Below are 16,378 nucleotides of genomic sequence, written 5' to 3'. Positions count from 1 at the left end.
CCATCCTCCCAAACCCATCCTCCCTAACCCATCCTCCCAAACCCATCCTCCCAAACCCCAAACCACGAGGAGCTGACGGGTCCTGCTGGCCCTGCCTCGTCTGTGCCACCCCACCCTGAGCTGTCCCACCAGGCAGTGACCCCAAACTCCCACTGGAGCCTGGAGAGGCTCAGCCCAGCTGGATCTGCACATTTCCTCCTTTTTTAGCACTGGAGGAACCACAGGGATCTCTTAATCAGGCCAGAATTCAAATTTCAAAAGAAAAGTCTCAGGGGAAGTTTTTCAGTAATTAATCTGAAAATCAAGGTGGTAATCCCAAACTTCCAGGGATGATCAGCAGAGGTGGGGCTTTACAGAAAGGAATCCATTTTATTTTAGTTTTATTTTCTTTTTCCTGTGAAGAAAGAACACACTCTTCCAGTGCCCAGTGTTCACAAAGGAATCACATCAAAAGAGAAGGAGCCTCTGCTGCTCTGGTGAGTATCCAAGGGGTGCCATGGATCTCTCAGGGGCCATGCAGGCTTTAAGCACAAAATCAAAGTGCTGGAGAACACCATGAGGCACATCAACCCAAGAGAACTGTCCTCAGGTCAGGAGCTGTCCTCAAAACTCTTTCCTCCCTGCTGGGTGTCTTCATCTTTTAATGTCTGCTTTCTTTTGACCAAAAAAAAAATCACTTGGGACCAAACTCCTCAATATAATAAAATAGTAGGTGCACATGCACGTGCCTGGCTCCCAGAACTCAGAGTTTTCAGCCCAAATTTGTCCCTAATTCCCACTGGAGCTGCTGCAGCTGCACTCCCAGGGATGCCTGGCCCCTGCCCTGGGGGATGTGGAGTGGGCAGAGATCCCTGGAGCATCCCCAGGGCAGGGCTGAGGCACAGAACCACAGACTCATGGAATGGGTTGGGTTGGGAGGATCTCTTCAATCCCACTCATTCCCACCCCTGCCATGGCAGGGACACCTTCCCCTGTCCCAGCTGCTCCAAGTCCTGTCCAGCCTGGCCTGGGACAGTCCCAGCCCTCCCAGGCTGGAGCAGACAGCTCATCCAGCCACAGGAAAAAACCACACTGAGCATCAACCCCATCACTGCTCATTTCTGGGGATCAGAGCCCAGGTTTTTGGGTGTGGACAGAATCCCACATGCTGACGGCATGGGGCAGAAAATTAGCAAAGCAAAGAGGGGTTGAGAAATGAAAACAGATGGTTTGTTTCACTCTGAACCTCAGAGCAAATTCACCAGGAGAGTCAAAATTCACCAGCGCACCGTGTCAGGCTGGTCCTCACCTTCATTTTCAGCTTTGAGAAGGATTTCCACACTGCTCCCTGTCTGGTAAGGCAGAAGTCTGTGGTTTAAATTTATCATCAGCCAAAGAGCAGCTCTAAATATGCTCCCAATTAAGAAGGCAGCTCAGCAGCCTGCCTAATCAACACGTGCCTTGGCTCTCCCCAATCCATGGCTGACATTTCAACTCCTGCTTCGCTTCTGCTGTGCAGGCAAGTGAAGTCTAGTCATAAAAAAATTCTGGAAAAGTCCCCAGACTCGGGCTCCTGGTGTTGTGTTTCTCCACAGGAGTCCTGCAGGAGCTCATCCCTACAAGCACAAAATCCTGCCCCAGGCCACACTCAGCAGGAAAACCCTGAGAGCTGAGACACCTCACAGAAACTCTGAGCTGCAAAGAGGGGAGTGCTGGCGTGGTGACCAAGAGCAGAAAGTCAAATTATCAGGAAAAAAGAAGTCAAATCTCCCCAGGGCAATGTTAAAGCCACGCTGTGTCCTCTCCTCTAAGTACTCCCCGTGGAGGTGAAGCACCCAGATCCCCCCAGCACCATCCTGGATATCAGTGCTGAAGAGGTTTCTATTCAATGCTCCTCTCCTCCAGCTTCAGGCAAACACTAAAGACTTTATTAAAATACTAGCAAGAGGCAACAGTTCATGTAATTCCAATTCAGCACCACAAATCAGTAAAAACTCCAGGTTTTATCCAGGTGAAAGGTCCCCACACACGACAGAACCCGCAGGAACAGCACCAATCAAACACAGAATTATTAATGCTTGCAGATATTTTGGTTTTTCCCCCCATTTTCAGCCATCCACGTGCAAAAACTCACATTAAACTCCTCCCTGAAGAGCTTGCCCTCGTCGGCCGAGCGGATCCGGATCTCCTCCTCCAGGTTTTCCACAGGGATGGGGAAATACTTCCTGGGGCCCGAGGGAGACCTGCTGAGCAGCATCACCCGCTGCTGTTCTGTCAGCACAAGGGCAGCAGCGTCAAAGGCACGGCCAGAGCCACAGACCCCAGCTACAAATCCACCTTGGGGCTGAGAGATGCCAAAGCAAACTGCTGCCATGGCCCTCGGAGGGGCCAGAGAATGAAAAAGGGAATGAAAACACCAAATCCTGGGCCAAGTGGCTGCTTTGAGAGCTCAGTGGTGTCAAGAAGGTGAAATGAATGATTTCCCTACTCACACTGGATTCAAAAGTGACCAAATTTTATTCAGAGAAGGTTCTTTCTGCTGACAGGGCAAGGACAGCTTGTGGCACCTGTCACCAAGGAGGTGCTGCCAGATTATTTCATTTCGAGGGGGGATAATGCTAATAATACTACTAATAAATAATTTATCTTTAACTTGGCAGCCAGCAGAGACTGTGCCCCCAGAGGAGCTGCTGCCCTGTGCACAGAACAGCCCAGCAGGAAGCTGATGGGTATTTTTAGGGTTTTGACTTTTCCTCTGACTGTCACCCTCCTCAGCTCCCTCATCCCCTCACACGTGGCCAAGTGGGGCAGACACGAACCACAGACTGATTATTTTATCTTTAACTTGATCATTTTTCTCTGGGTTGTGATTAAAACAACTTGGACCCACAGAGGAGCCAGCCTGGGGCTCCCCACGGGCAGAAACAAACCCAGCACACCTCAGACCTGGGGGAAACATCTGGAACTCCTCAGAGAGTTTTATTTCAGTGCCTCTGGTTCAAACTGCCCCATCTCAACCCCCTGCCCCACGTTCAGAAAGCACCCAGTGTATTCACAAAGTGCTAAGGACTTTCCCCCCCCATTTTAAGAAGAAAATGCTGCAGTTCTTTCTCCAAACACAAAGATCACAGTGTCCCACACGTGGATCTCAGCTGGCACCCTGGTACAACACCTCCAGAGAGCCCAGGCAGGTGTCACACAGAAACATTTGCTGCATCACAAAGTGAAACCCATCTCAAACCAGCAACTGAAAGTTAAGATTTTCCATAGACTGCTTGGGGATGATTTCTAAATATGGATCTCTAGTCCAAGGCCAGCCTGGAGGGGACAGCCAAGGGCTGGAAGATGTCCCTGCACATGGCACGAGGTTGGAACTGGATGATTTTAAGGTCCCTTCCAACCCAAACCATTTGTCACTGCATTTTTTCAGACTATTTTCTCTTTAATGACAGCCCTGTCACTTGTATCAGAAATAAAAGCAAACCCTGAGTAATTCTGAATTAAAGGCAGAAACAAAAGTGAGAGTTTGAGAGCAAAATCTCCCCGTACCTTGTTCTTCCAAGATCCCATTTGGCATCTTCTTGTCCCCAGAGCTGACCACAGCTTTCCTGTGTCTCCTGAACCTGGAACAGAGGCACCACATCAACCCACAACTCTGGCAAGGGCAGGGCAGCAGCATTTCCCCCCCAGGCCCTTTCCACAGACCATGTAATTCTGGAGAAGCTCTTTCTGTTCATGCTGGCAGCCAGAGCAGGGCAGGCACGAGGCTCTGCCTCGCTTCTGCTTCCGTGGGAGGGCTCCAAGAAAGGATGGGCTGAGCCCACAAAAATCCACCCACCTGAAAAAATACCCCACCAGCACCACGAAAATGATCACCACCAGCACCAGGATCAGCAGGGAAGTCAGCAGCTCCTTGTGCAGGGTGTTCTCCTCGGTGGAGTCTGGGGATGGAAGGAGAAATGTGGAGTATGAGATGGGGATTGCCTCATCTGGCACCAAAACTGTGCTGCAGGCACCAAAACTTCTGCCCCATTATCTGCTTCTGCTTACTAAGAGCTTCACAACACCTGACACAGGCAAAGCTCAAATTAAAAGTTAATTTAAAAAAAAAAATTTAAAATTTTTTCTCCCTCGTCAAAAGCACAACCAAACCACTGCTGCTGAGAAAACCCAAGATCTTTTTCAACTTCCCTGTAATCAGAGAAAGCTGAACAGCTCCAAGGCACCAAGCTGAATTTGAAGCCCATGGAAAGGTTTGCTGCAGTGCCCTTCTGCACATCAGCTGCTTCTCAACCACCTTTCATATAAATATATACAGAAAATTCCACCTTTCACAGAGATCTTATTCACTGAAATTCCATAGAAACACGAGAACAAGCAGGAATAATGACATTTTTCTCAGAATGGAGATTAAAGAACACCTTTGTTCTATCTGGTACAAACTCTGAGTCTCACCCTTCTGTTCTCAGTGTTCTGTGGAAGTGTCTCTTTACCTTTCACTTTCATTATGCTTCTGTAACCTTTTCGTTCCACTGAATAATTCAATACAGAACAGATTAAAACCATTAAAAACCCAACATGTTTTATCTAAGGAAGCCAAACTCCCAGTCTGAATCTTCAGCAAAAAAACACAACCCTACAACCACTCCTCCAAAATTAAGGCAATTTCTGTTGCTGCTGGAATTTGGATTCTTTTTCTCTTTTTAACTGTTTTTACACACATTAAGGATTTTTTTTTTTTCCCCAGACTCTCTGGTCGTTGAGAGCTGGCTGACAGAAGGGTTGGATGGGATATTGGGAGGGAATTCCTGGCTGGGATGGAATTGCCAGAGCAGCTGGGGCTGCCCCTGGATCCCTGGCAGTGCCCAAGGCCGGGCTGGACATTGGGGCTGGGAGCACCTGGGACAGTGGGAGGTGTCCCTGCCATGGCAGGGGTGGCACCGGGTGATTTTTAAGTTCCCTTCCATCCCAAACAATTCTGGGATTCAAAAAAAACAAAAATATTTAGGAGTAGGCAACACCTGCAATAATCCAGAAAGGATTCATGTGGATCAAAGCAACACCCAGAACTGATGGCTACAAAAGCAGCTGAGTGTTGGGGGCAGCTGGAAACTCTCTGGGTGCTCCACAGGGTGAGAGGACGTGGGGGAAATTCCTGGAGAGGCTCAGGTGAGCTGGGGACACACAGGGAAAAGGGCTCATAAATCAACAGCCTAATTCCCAGACAGGGAAGGCAAGGAAAGGCACGAGGGATGACTTTGAGGTGGGGTATAAAGATCAAAGTGACAGGCATGACAAAACTGCAGTCAGGAGCTTGGCAGGGCTCAGGAAATCTCTCCTGGAAGGAGTGGCTGGTGAGGATGAGGATGAACAACCACCCAACACCTTCTCTGGGGGGTTCTGCAGCTCTGCCTGGAAGCCAAGGCTGGCAAGGAAACAAACACCCAAAAAATCTCAGGTTTTGTCCCTCACAGACAAAATGCAGCCACTTGCATGGAGTTGGAAATGTCACCCTGAGCATGTCAGAATGCTCCAGGCTTTGGGGGTTTGTGCTGGTTCCCTTTAGCTCTGGGACAGGACCCATGACATGGGAGGGAAAACAACAAGTTTGCATCACGAGGGAGTTAAAATTTCCCCAAGAAAATTACACAGTAAAAAAAATCCCCTCTTTTTGGGGTGTCTGTGGAGAAGTGATTCCCAGGCAAACACTGAAAGCTCAGTCCCAGCCAGGAAAAGAGAAGCTGAGCCAGCAGCACCAGTCAGTGTGAGTTCAACACCTGGGAGCTGAATGTCCCTGGGCAGAGCCAGCTCAGCCCCTGGCACTGCAGTCACACAGGCTGGGTCTGGCCTGGAGGGACCTTTAAATGTCACCCAGCCCACCCCCTGATCTGAAACCACCTGTTTCTGAAGTTCTGCTTTGCAAACTAATTCTTGGCATTGCGTGTCTGCAGAGAATCCCTCTGGCATTCAAACACCAAATAAATGACCCAGATCCCTTCCCCACCACTCAGTTTGCTGATGCTGCCTCATTTTCTCCATGAGACCACCACGGGTCTCACAGGGAAGTCCCACCCCTGGGTCCTCCTGGGTGTGACACCGTGGTTTGGGTGGGAAGGGACCTCCAAAATCACTCAGTGCCACCCCTGCCATGGCAGGGACACCTCCTCCTGTCCCAGGGAGCTCCAGCCTGGCCTTGGGCACTGCCAGGGATCCAGGGGCAGCCCCAGCTGCTCTGGGAATTCCAGCCCATCCATTCCCCACCCTTCCAGGGAACAATTCCCAGTTCCCAATCTCCCATCCAGCCCTGCCCTCTGGCACTGGGAGCCATTCCCTGGGTCCTGTCCCTCCCTCCCCTGTCCCCAGTCCATCCCCAGCTCTCCTGGAGCCCCTTCAGGCCCTGGAAAGCCACACTGAGGTCACCCCAAAGCTTCTCCTCTCCAGGTGAACAATCCCAGCTCTCCCAGCCTTTCCTCCATCCCCTGAACATTTGGGTTCATCCCCACAGCTCCAGCTCCTCCCCATGCTGGACAGGGGTCCTGGGTGGGATCTCTCCAGAGGGCAGAGACACCCAATCCTATTTCCACATGGCCACTGACCTGCTGGCAGCTGGAACCAGCACTAAAGAGGAGCCCAAAGCTGCCCCATTTCCCTGCCTTTTAACCTGCAGCTCCTCTGGTGAACTCATCCCCTCTGAAGGATCAGACCCAGGGATGGGAGGGATTGGGAGGAGTCAAAGGCACCAGGAGCCCTCAAGGAGCAAATACCAGAGGAATGTCAACATCTGGAGAGGTTTTTAAAGGTTTACAACTGCAGCTCCCAGGCACATTTCAACAGCTCCACAAGCAAAAAGACAAGAGGAAGTAAAACAATCCAGACTATGATTAATCCTGGGGAATTTACAAATATTTGAATTACCAGGAGTTACGGGATGGTCACGGACAATATCCTGAATAAACATCTGTAACAAGGATCTGGGAGCATTAAGGTGTCTCTGCTGGAAATATACATTTAGTTATGCAAATCCTAATAAACATGAGCTTGGAAGTCAGAACCAGATGCTCCCTTCCAACCCAAACCATTCTGTGGTTGGATGGTTTAGATTTATTTAGTGCAGCTGAATACCTGGAGTAAAGATCAGGGCAAATTTCCAGTTTGTGGCACTGCAGTAAAGCCCAGAATATCTTCATTTTTTGAAAGGGAGACCAATTTCATGGCTGCAGTTTCAGAGTGTTCTTGTAGGAGGTAAAATGGCAGCAGTGCTAAAAATTGACCCATCCAGACAAGGTAACTGTGTTTTAAATAAGAATAAAGCTGACATTGTAATTCAGCAAATCTTTGAAAAAAATCAAGGCAGCTCAAAGAATGGCATGGAATCATTTATACCTATTCCTTTCAGAATCAAAAGCATCTTTTGGGATCACTCATCAAATTAGCATGCAAAAGGAAAGCTGATTTTTTTTTAGGCTCTTTTAGTTCTTTCCATAGTCTGTTAAATGGAGTTTTCTTTATGCTTCAATCAAAAATCTTTATTTTTGTATTTTAAAATGCTGTGTTAATTCAATGGCTATCAACTTTGATTAGATAATCCAATTATCTTGGTTCTCTTTCTGCAGCAATGTAATTTTCAGGGTGCCCCCAACCTGCCTGTCAGACAAAACTCTTCCTCACTGCAAAGCCAGGAAGGCTTTGATATTTAGGAAAAACACTTTAGTCACACCAATCACTTCTGAATCATATCACTGAAATTAAGATTTAATTAAAATAGGGATGATCAGATTACTCTTATCCATATTATCAGACTTAAATCCAACACAATTTGGAATTAAACCCTGAAGATGAACAACACTGATGGCAAAACTCCCTTTGCACTCACGTTATTAAGATTGTGGGAAGTGATAAAAACAACCAGAGACTTCCCCTTCTCAATTCCCATATTCTGACACATTCAGCCCAATATTAGTAACTTGTTTTTCTGCAGCTCCAGGTGCCAGACAAGAAGCAGGGACCAAAAACTACCTGACAACACTTCAACCTGATTAATTGGCAAACTCACACTCGGCTAAAGCTTCATTCCTGTGAATAATCTGGGTTTTTGGGAAGCACTGAGCAGAGCCACACTCAGACTGTCACTGCTGATGGTGGAGCCCCTTGGTGCCCAGCCTCCCCTTCCCCTGCTGAGCTCTGCAGTACCCCAGTCAGTCTGGAGAAGGAAAATGCCCACACCTGGATTAGCAGCAAATCCCAGACTGGTTTGGGATGGGGAGACCCTCAGAATTATCCCATCCCACCCTGCCAGGGCAGGGACACCTTCCCCTGTCCCAGGTGCTCCCAGCCCCAGTGTCCAGCCTGGCCTTGGGCACTGCCAGGGATCCAGGGGCAGCCCCAGCTGCTCTGGGCACCCTGTGCCAGGGCCTGCCCACCCTCATTTCTATCCCAATATCCCATCTCAATCTCCCCTATTTCCATTTACATTACTACAACCAAGAACCAGAACAATCCAGGGGGCCGTGAGCCAAGCCTGGCATTTGACTCCTCTCCTTCCCCAGGGCTGTAAAGTTCACAGACAGATTAAAAGCAAATAAAGCAACAAATCAGCTTTGTGTGAAGCACTGGGTGTCAACAGCAGTGACCTGAACAGTGATCAGAACCTGCTCACATTGCTCATGTGGGACATCAGCAGCTTCACTCCCTGCTTTGGGCTGGAAGGGCCTCAGGGGTTGTCCCATCCCACCCCTGCCATGGCAGGGACACCTGGCACCATCCCAGGGGGCTCCAAGCCCTGCCCAACCTGCCCCTTCCTCAAAGCCCCCAAATTCCCCTGCACAAGCCCCTCCCCAGGACTGGCACCGTGGCTCTGGGAGGGTTTGAGGAGGAAGAAATTCTGCAAACAGAAATGAGGATGAACATGAGGTGCTGTGCTGGCCCAGAGTGATGCCTCAGGTTTGGCTTTTCTGTGTGTCACATTCTGTGCTGCTTTAGTGAGTGGGTCTGGGTTCATATTATGGGATGGTGAGCTCTGTGCACAGAGCAGGGAGACAAAACAATTCCTGCTCCAGCTGGGCACCAAGGACAAATGATCCCAATCTCAGCCCAGGAGCACAAACCCCGTGGGCTGGAGAGAGAAAAACAAGCAGGGTGGGAGTGCCTGGGCTAAAGCTGGGCTGGGACAATGAACTGCAAGGTGGGAATGGAGCAGAGCTGATCCCAGGGAGAGACCCCGTGCCCGGCCGGGCATTTTGGGGCCATTTTGGGTCATCTTGGGTGCAGCCCTGGCTGGGCTCTGGTGCTGCCCAGGTGGATCCATGGAGGAGATCCTTGGAATCAATCCCTGCTTTGTTCTGGGACTCTGTCTGGTCTCTGCTCTAGATCAGGCTTCTCAAGGCATCAAGAGAGGAGGGGATCACTCTCAGCTCCTGGAGCAGCTCTCCTGTTTCTCACCTGGCAGGACCCTCCACAGGACACCTGCACCTCACACCCTCCTCCAGTCTCGGCATGGAAACACAGAACTCCTGCCAAGGCTCCTGACAGTGTTTCAATCCATTCACCCTGCTGTCTAATGAAAATTTATTTCTATTATCAGTGCCCACATCCCCTCAGATCCCCCTGGCAGCTCCTGGCCCCGCAGCTCCCCCTGCTCTGCCGTGTTCTCCCCTCCCACGGCAAAGAGAAAGTGAAACCCCAACACCACCCAGGGGCAGAGCCAGCCCAGAGGACACCTGGCACCACCACAAGGGTGGCACTGGGGTCACAGCCCTGCAAAGCCACCCTGGACAGTGGGCCAGGGCCAGCCCCTGAGCTCCATGCCCATCCTGCCCCCCAGGTCACTCCTTACTGGTGGCTGTGGTTGTTTTGGGCAGTTCTGTTCCATTGGGTGGCAGAGCTCGTGCAAAAATGAAACTAACACAGAGCAGCAGGAGCCAGCAGGAATGTTCCATCCTGGACCTGGAAGGAAGCAAAGCAGAGGATAAATTTTCAGGTCAAATCGATTTTTTTTTTAATTTTTTTTTTCCCCTCGTGGCAGAAGGAAGCTAAAAGTAAAAGCAATGTTTGCTTGAAATTTAAATTTATTTAAACCCTGGTTATGCTCTCCCATCACCTTAGCACTGAATGCTCAGTTTTGATGCAAAAAGGAAATACAACTTGTGCACACCAAAGATTCACTAAGGAGGTTTTAAATCCAGCAACAGAAGGGCAACACTCAGGCATGGTTCACAGACAGCAGCAGAAATCAGGGCAAAAATGCTCCCTCCATAGAAAAAGCCATCTGAGGACACTGGGGGAACAATCCTGGGAGTCACTGCCAGAGATAAGAGGAAAATCCATAACAAAGAGGAAGAGTTTTTTACCAGAAGACACCAGAAAGCTCCGAGTGCCTTGGACACACACTTTTAGGGTTTCCTGATCCCACCTGCCCCCCTGAGGCACAGATGGATGGATTCCATGGGGGAATGTCTGCCACAGCTGAGTCTGCTTTCTAAACACACCATTTCAGCCTGGGTGAGACCAGAGAATAATCCCCAGTATTCCAAAGGAAACTGGAGGAGAAGTGTGGGGAGAACAGGCTGTCTCTGGATTCAGGGAAACTCAGAGATGGAGACCAACAACAGGTCCAGAAATGCTGCAGTCCCTCTAAACAGAGGTGGAAAATGAATGTTGGTATTAATTTGTTGTGATTTATCCAATCCCTACTGAACAGATTAATTAGGAGAGGCTCCCATCTCAGCCATTAGCCAGTCCTGCTTGATTTAGAAACAATTTCCCACAACCTTTGCTTTGTGGCAGGATTTATCCAGATGGTGGCTCTGCAGCCACTGCTAAAATTCTGTCCCTGGAAATGCTGCTGCCCAGAGCTCCCTGTGTCAGGGTAATACACTGAATTTAACAGCTCAATTTCCACAGGGTGTTACACAGTCCTGCCTCACAACACACTAAAAAAACCCAGGAATTTGGCAGTCATTAGAATAACCATTAGAAAATCCTGCCTTTCCATGAAAAGTGGGATAATCCACCAGAAATAATCCCTGGATAAACTCAAATATAGAAAAATCTCCCGTGACAACAACTTTCACACCAGCTTTGCACTGCTCTCACAGCTCCTACTCAGAGGTGAAATATTCCCAGCCATTCCCAGCCTCTCCAAACCTGGTCCTACACCCAGGAGTGAACTCAAACTCAGCACACAGCTGCTATTCCTTGGATACACAGCTGGGAAGCTCAATGTTTAGTTTTTTTCCTAATACAAAATGAGTGAAAAAAATAATAACAAAAAATATTATTAGCATCAAACTTTATTTTCTTTTTTTTTTCCCCAGTCCAGCTTCCTACTAATTTACTCCTTCAGTTCCTTCTACTACTATTTCTAATTTACTCCTGCAATTCCTTCTACTACTATTTCTAATTTACTCCTTCAGTTCCTTCTACTACTATTTCTAATTCAAGCAGCCTAAATGTCTTACAGTCTAATCCCATTCTTGGGGTTTTGCAATCCCATTCTCTCCCAATCCCATTCTTGGGATCAGACAGCTCCTTGTGTTCCACACCTCCCTGCAAACTGTGCCTGCATCATTCTCAGCATTATATAAATGCCCCAAATTAACTATTTATCATTATATTATATTTATAATTAGAAAGCTTGGGACTCACAGCAGCACTGAGTGGAACTGAAAGGAAGGGAAAGGAAGGAGGATTTGGAAATGAGGAATAAAGCCAGAATAAAAGTGGAATTAACAGGGAAGAGGTGCTGAATGCTGGGATGCTTCCCACCCTCAGCAAAGGCTGCTGAAATCCACTGGAATTTCAGGTACTCAATCCTGGCAGGGGCTGATTTTCCAAGGCAGTGCTGAGTTCACTTTCTCATCCTTAAAATACATCCAGCTCCTTAAGAAAGGAAAAAAAAAATCCACAGAATAATTGAAGTTGCTGGAAGGTTTCCAGGAGAGCAGAGAGGGAAAGGAACATGAGTGCTCCTCTCCAAATCCCTGTCAGGAGGGTTTTCCAGATGCCAATTCCCTGCCAGACCCTGGAATCTGTTCTCTGGGATGGGATAAGAAAAATAAAATAATTCTCTGGGATGGGATAAAGTGTGGCTGGAACACGCTGTGGTGTCCCTCCATTTATCAGAAATAAACACAGCCACGAAGATTATGGAAATCCTGAGATTTTGGGGTTGGCCAAAGCCCTTTGCATTCCCAGCTCCTGCTGGGAGAGAGGAGGAGGAAAACTCCAAGGGAATTCAGGAGCTGCAGCTGAGCTGGGTGCAAAGGACTGGGCTCAGCAGGACCAAGCAGAAAATCACGGAATTAAGGTTGGAAAAGACCTTTAAGATCATCAAATCCAACCATTCCCAGCACTGCCAAGGCCACCACTGCCCCGTGTCCCCAAGTGCCACATCCACATGGATTTTAAATCCCTCCAGGGATGGGGACTCCAAACTGCCCTGGGCAGCTGGGCCAGGCTTGGATAAACCTGTCCACAAAGAAATTTTCCCTAATTTCCAATCTAAAACTCCCCTGGCACAGCTTGAGACCCTTCCCCTTCTCTTCCCACTGGGCTGGGTGGGGAGGTGCCCATGCTGCAATCCCACAAAAAACCCCACAAATCCACTGTGAGTTTTACTCTGTATTTATATTTATGGCCTTCACAGTTCAGGCCTGCAACATCACCATTTTCTGAACAAAAAAAAAAAAAAAAAACTAGCAAAAAACCCACTGCTGCAGGCAGAGCAGCATTCCCCACATTTTCCTTACTCACAAAAGCACAAAGTCATGATACAGCCTGGTAAAACAAGAAGGAAAAAATAGTAACAACTCTCCTGGGAGAGCAGGCAGGGAGAAAAGCAGGGCTGAGCAGGGAAGGACAACCACGTGCTACAGAAGAAGCTCTTGTTGATAAAAGTGGAAAGGAAAAGAGCCAGGGAGAGACAAATTGTTATTATTGCACAGCTCTGCTGTAGGGCAGCTCCTATAAAAAGAAATAGGAGCTGCCTTTGAAACAAAAAAACCTGAATTTATCAACTCCTGTCCTATTGCATCCAGCCTTTATTCCCTGGGTGTGCCTGGGTGGGCTCTGCTCCCAGGGAAAGAGCAAAGGGACAACTGGATTGGCCTCCAGCTGTACCAGAGGGGGCTCAGGGGGACATCAGGAGGAATTTTGTCACAGGAAGGGTGTTCAGGCCTTGGAACTGCCCAGGGAGGTTTGGAGTGCCCATCCCTGGGGGTGTCCCAGGAATTCCTTGGTGCTCTGGGCTGGGGACAGGGTGGGGACGGGGCACAGCTGGGACTGGATGACCCTGGAGAGCTTTTCTATCTGAAATGATTCCATGATTCTGTTCTGGATGGCTCAGGCATCTCAGGTTTAACCCCATGGACTGACTTTTCCTGTTCTTTATTGCTGCTCTGGGACACCTTCCTACAGGAATGTGCTCCCTGTTGACACAGGGACAAACCCATCCTTTGTCCCTTTAGAAAGGAAAGGAGCTCAGAAGTTTCTCTCTTCAGAAGACATCTCGTAGGACTTCACCTCTCCATCTTCCCAGGCTGCTCCAAGCCCCATCCAGGCTGGCTTTGGGCACTGCCAGGGATGGGGCAGCCACAGCTTCCCTGTGCTGGGAATGGCTCAGGGCAGCCTGGGACACCTCTGGCCAGCTCCTCCTGCAGCCCCAGGACAGCCCAGCTCCCCAAAACCCGAGTAAATGGCATTCTTTCCAGGGATTAATGGATTACCACACATGGCTAATTTCTATTTTGGATGCAGAACTGAATCCTCATCTGACCTGACAGCTCAAGAGTAAAACCTGGGCTTGGAGAAAATAGGCCAACAAAACCCCCGTGTGCCACGTGGCTCTGCCACAGATCTGGAGCCCTGCTCCTTTTCCCAAGGATGCACCAGCTGCTTCAGAGCAGGTTAAACTGACACCCAGCCCTTGCATCCTCCTAAAGCAGGAAAAAAAACAATCAGAGAAACACCCCAGGTAACGCAGAGGAGAGAGGAGAGACTGGTGGGATTTGTGTTTTCCCCCAGCTCAGGTCCTGCTCCAGCCTCTCAGTGCTACAAAAGTCACATTTGCAAGGGTAAGCACCATCAGTTCAGAAAACAGAGTTAAAAAATGAGAGACACAACAGCCTTGTCACTGCAGAAAATCCTGCTTTTCCACAGGCCACACCAAGAGCAAGAGCCAACCCCCAAAATTTGGTAGTTTAATTTAAAAAAAACCAACAAAACACCAAAAGGGGAACGAGGAGACAACAGTCACCCGCTCTCTTTGCTCTTCCTGCTTCCCACCCATAAACCCCAACACCCTGCTGGTCCCTGTAAAGGCTCCCCAGAGAAGCTGTGGCTGCTCCTGGATCCCTGGAAGTGTCCAGGGCCAGGCTGGATGGAGCCTGGAACACCCTGGGACAGTGGAAGTTGTCCCTGCCCAGGGATGGAATGGGTTGGGCTCTAAGGTCCCTTCCAACCCAAACCACTCTGTGATTCCATGAGAAGAATCCCAGGCCCCAGTGCCTGTTTCTCCAGGGGGTTCCCCTACCTGGAGCAGGTGAGCTGGCACAGCAGCTCCCTCTTGGCTGGAATCCCAGGCTCCAGGAGCTGCTCCCACTTCCAGCTGGGCTGATTGCAGCTGTTCTCTTTTCCCTGAAGCCCTTCAGGGAAGTCAGGGACTGTGTCTGCTGACCCATCCCGGGCAGTGCCAGGTTACAGTTTAACTGGAATTGCTCCCCATGACCTCATTGGTGCTTAGGGCTTTATTGCCCCATTATGTCATCAGGGCAAGCAATCCATGCCTTCCCAAAACTGCTCCCTTCAATGACCTGGGAAGAGAAGTGCTCCTCCCCTTCCCAAAGGAATGGGGGAAATCAGGAACTGGCATCAAGATGGAACCACGAATGGTTTGGGTTGGAAGGGACCTCAAAGCCCATCCGACCCCACCCCTGCCATGGGCAGGGACACCTTCCACCATCCCAGGGGGCTCCAAGCCCCATCCAGCTGGAGTTAACCCTTCATTCCTCGTGTTTGCAAGGAAAACAAACAGCTCTGGGAGGTGCCAGGTCCCACAGACCCCTCTGACCACCCCTCCATCCCCATCCCCACCCTGGGCACTGCAGCCCATGGAGCAGCAGGATTTGGGTTCCTGCCCTCAGCTCACCAGGGACACCCCACCCTCCAGGGGCCAGCAGCTGGGACCAGCTTTTCAGAATTCCAGAACTTCAAATTCCAGCTTTTCAGAATTACCCTCCTGGGGTACCCATTCCACAACCATCTGTTACTTGGAGTCAGACACTGAGCCCCAAATCCAATTCCCAGAAGTTTGATCAAGTCCCGTGTTTTGACACTGCTTTAACATTCAGGAGCTTTAAAAAACCCAAACAAATAGAATTCCAATTTTCTTATTTTTGAATCCTTGTAATTCTTCCTCGAGACTCAGGACATCCTAAAATCCAGAGGAGAAAAAAAGGAAGGGAATTTGTGGTGATGTTTGTGCACGTGTTCCACGCAAGAAACTCAAGAAGGGACCTCTCCACTCAGGAAACATTCCTCAAAATCCAGCCACTGATAAATTAGAAAACACTCCATTATGAACATTAAATTTCACCACAAACCCCATAAATTTAACAGAACTGTTTACAGCACACTCAGTGTTGCTGTAAATGTATTTGCAAATAAAAACCAGGCAAGCTTTGTTTCCAACCCCTTCAGAAACAACCAGGGAATTTAAGGGACAAATAGATCATTTTATAATCATCTATAATTTAATATAACTGCCCACAGAATTGTATCTGACTGTAAAAATTCCTCACGTATTCTATACAAATAGCCTCAGTAAAGATCATTTCAAAGAGATGGCAATAATTAGATTAAAAAATTACAAATCAGAATAATCATTTACACGTAAGAGACCGAGCGAGGCAAAGCACCCAATTAACTGAGTAAAATCAATTTCCATTTGGAATAATCAAGCTTGATAGACTGTCTTGCTTATTTAGTCACTTTGTGTCTAATTCAGGTGGACAAATTATTATATTTGCTTTGATTTCCATGGAAGGGGAGGTCAGCAGATGTGGCAAATCCATTATTTGTTCCAAAAAATGATATTTAAAGAGAAATACCCGAATGCAGACAAGAACTACCACGTTTGTAACCCCAATTCTTAAATTCCACCCAGCTCAGCTATTTCTGTGTGTCGTTCCCAGCACCCTGAGTGTCCAAACCCAGCCCATCATGGGGAACACGAGCTCCAATCCATTTCAATTAGCAAGGCTGGGATCTCCCGGGAATATAAATCACGGCTTGTCACCAGCTGATTAAGCACTGCATTAACAGGGCTGCTGCAGCCAGGGTTAGCTGACACTGCTGGTGACATGCCACCCTCACAAAGTGACACTGCCACTTGAAAAGCAGTGGG

General features: G+C 48.8%; 1 protein-coding gene across 7 annotated transcripts in view; it reads right to left on the bottom strand.

The window, feature by feature from the left end:
- Window positions 1-16,378, bottom strand: part of PTPRE (protein tyrosine phosphatase receptor type E) — a 95,767-nt gene that overhangs the window by 24,827 nt on the left and 54,562 nt on the right. For 6 of the 7 annotated variants that reach the window (XM_018910515.3, XM_030241227.2, XM_030241226.2 and 3 more), the window contains exons 2-5: window positions 9,812-9,921; window positions 3,818-3,920; window positions 3,529-3,602; window positions 2,114-2,250 (exon numbers count right to left, since the gene is read on the bottom strand). In XM_018910515.3, the coding sequence (XP_018766060.1) occupies window positions 2,114-2,250; window positions 3,529-3,602; window positions 3,818-3,920; window positions 9,812-9,921 (424 nt within the window). Of the gene's footprint in view, window positions 1-2,113; window positions 2,251-3,528; window positions 3,603-3,684; window positions 3,785-3,817; window positions 3,921-9,811; window positions 9,922-16,378 lie in introns of those variants that run through there. The other variant, XM_018910517.2, reaches the window with a different exon arrangement.

This window comes from Serinus canaria, chromosome 6 (genome assembly GCF_022539315.1).
Source record: "Serinus canaria isolate serCan28SL12 chromosome 6, serCan2020, whole genome shotgun sequence".
Taxonomy (NCBI): domain Eukaryota; kingdom Metazoa; phylum Chordata; class Aves; order Passeriformes; family Fringillidae; genus Serinus; species Serinus canaria.
Note: the sequence above shows the minus strand (reverse complement) of the source record. Positions and strands in the feature narration are given on the sequence as shown.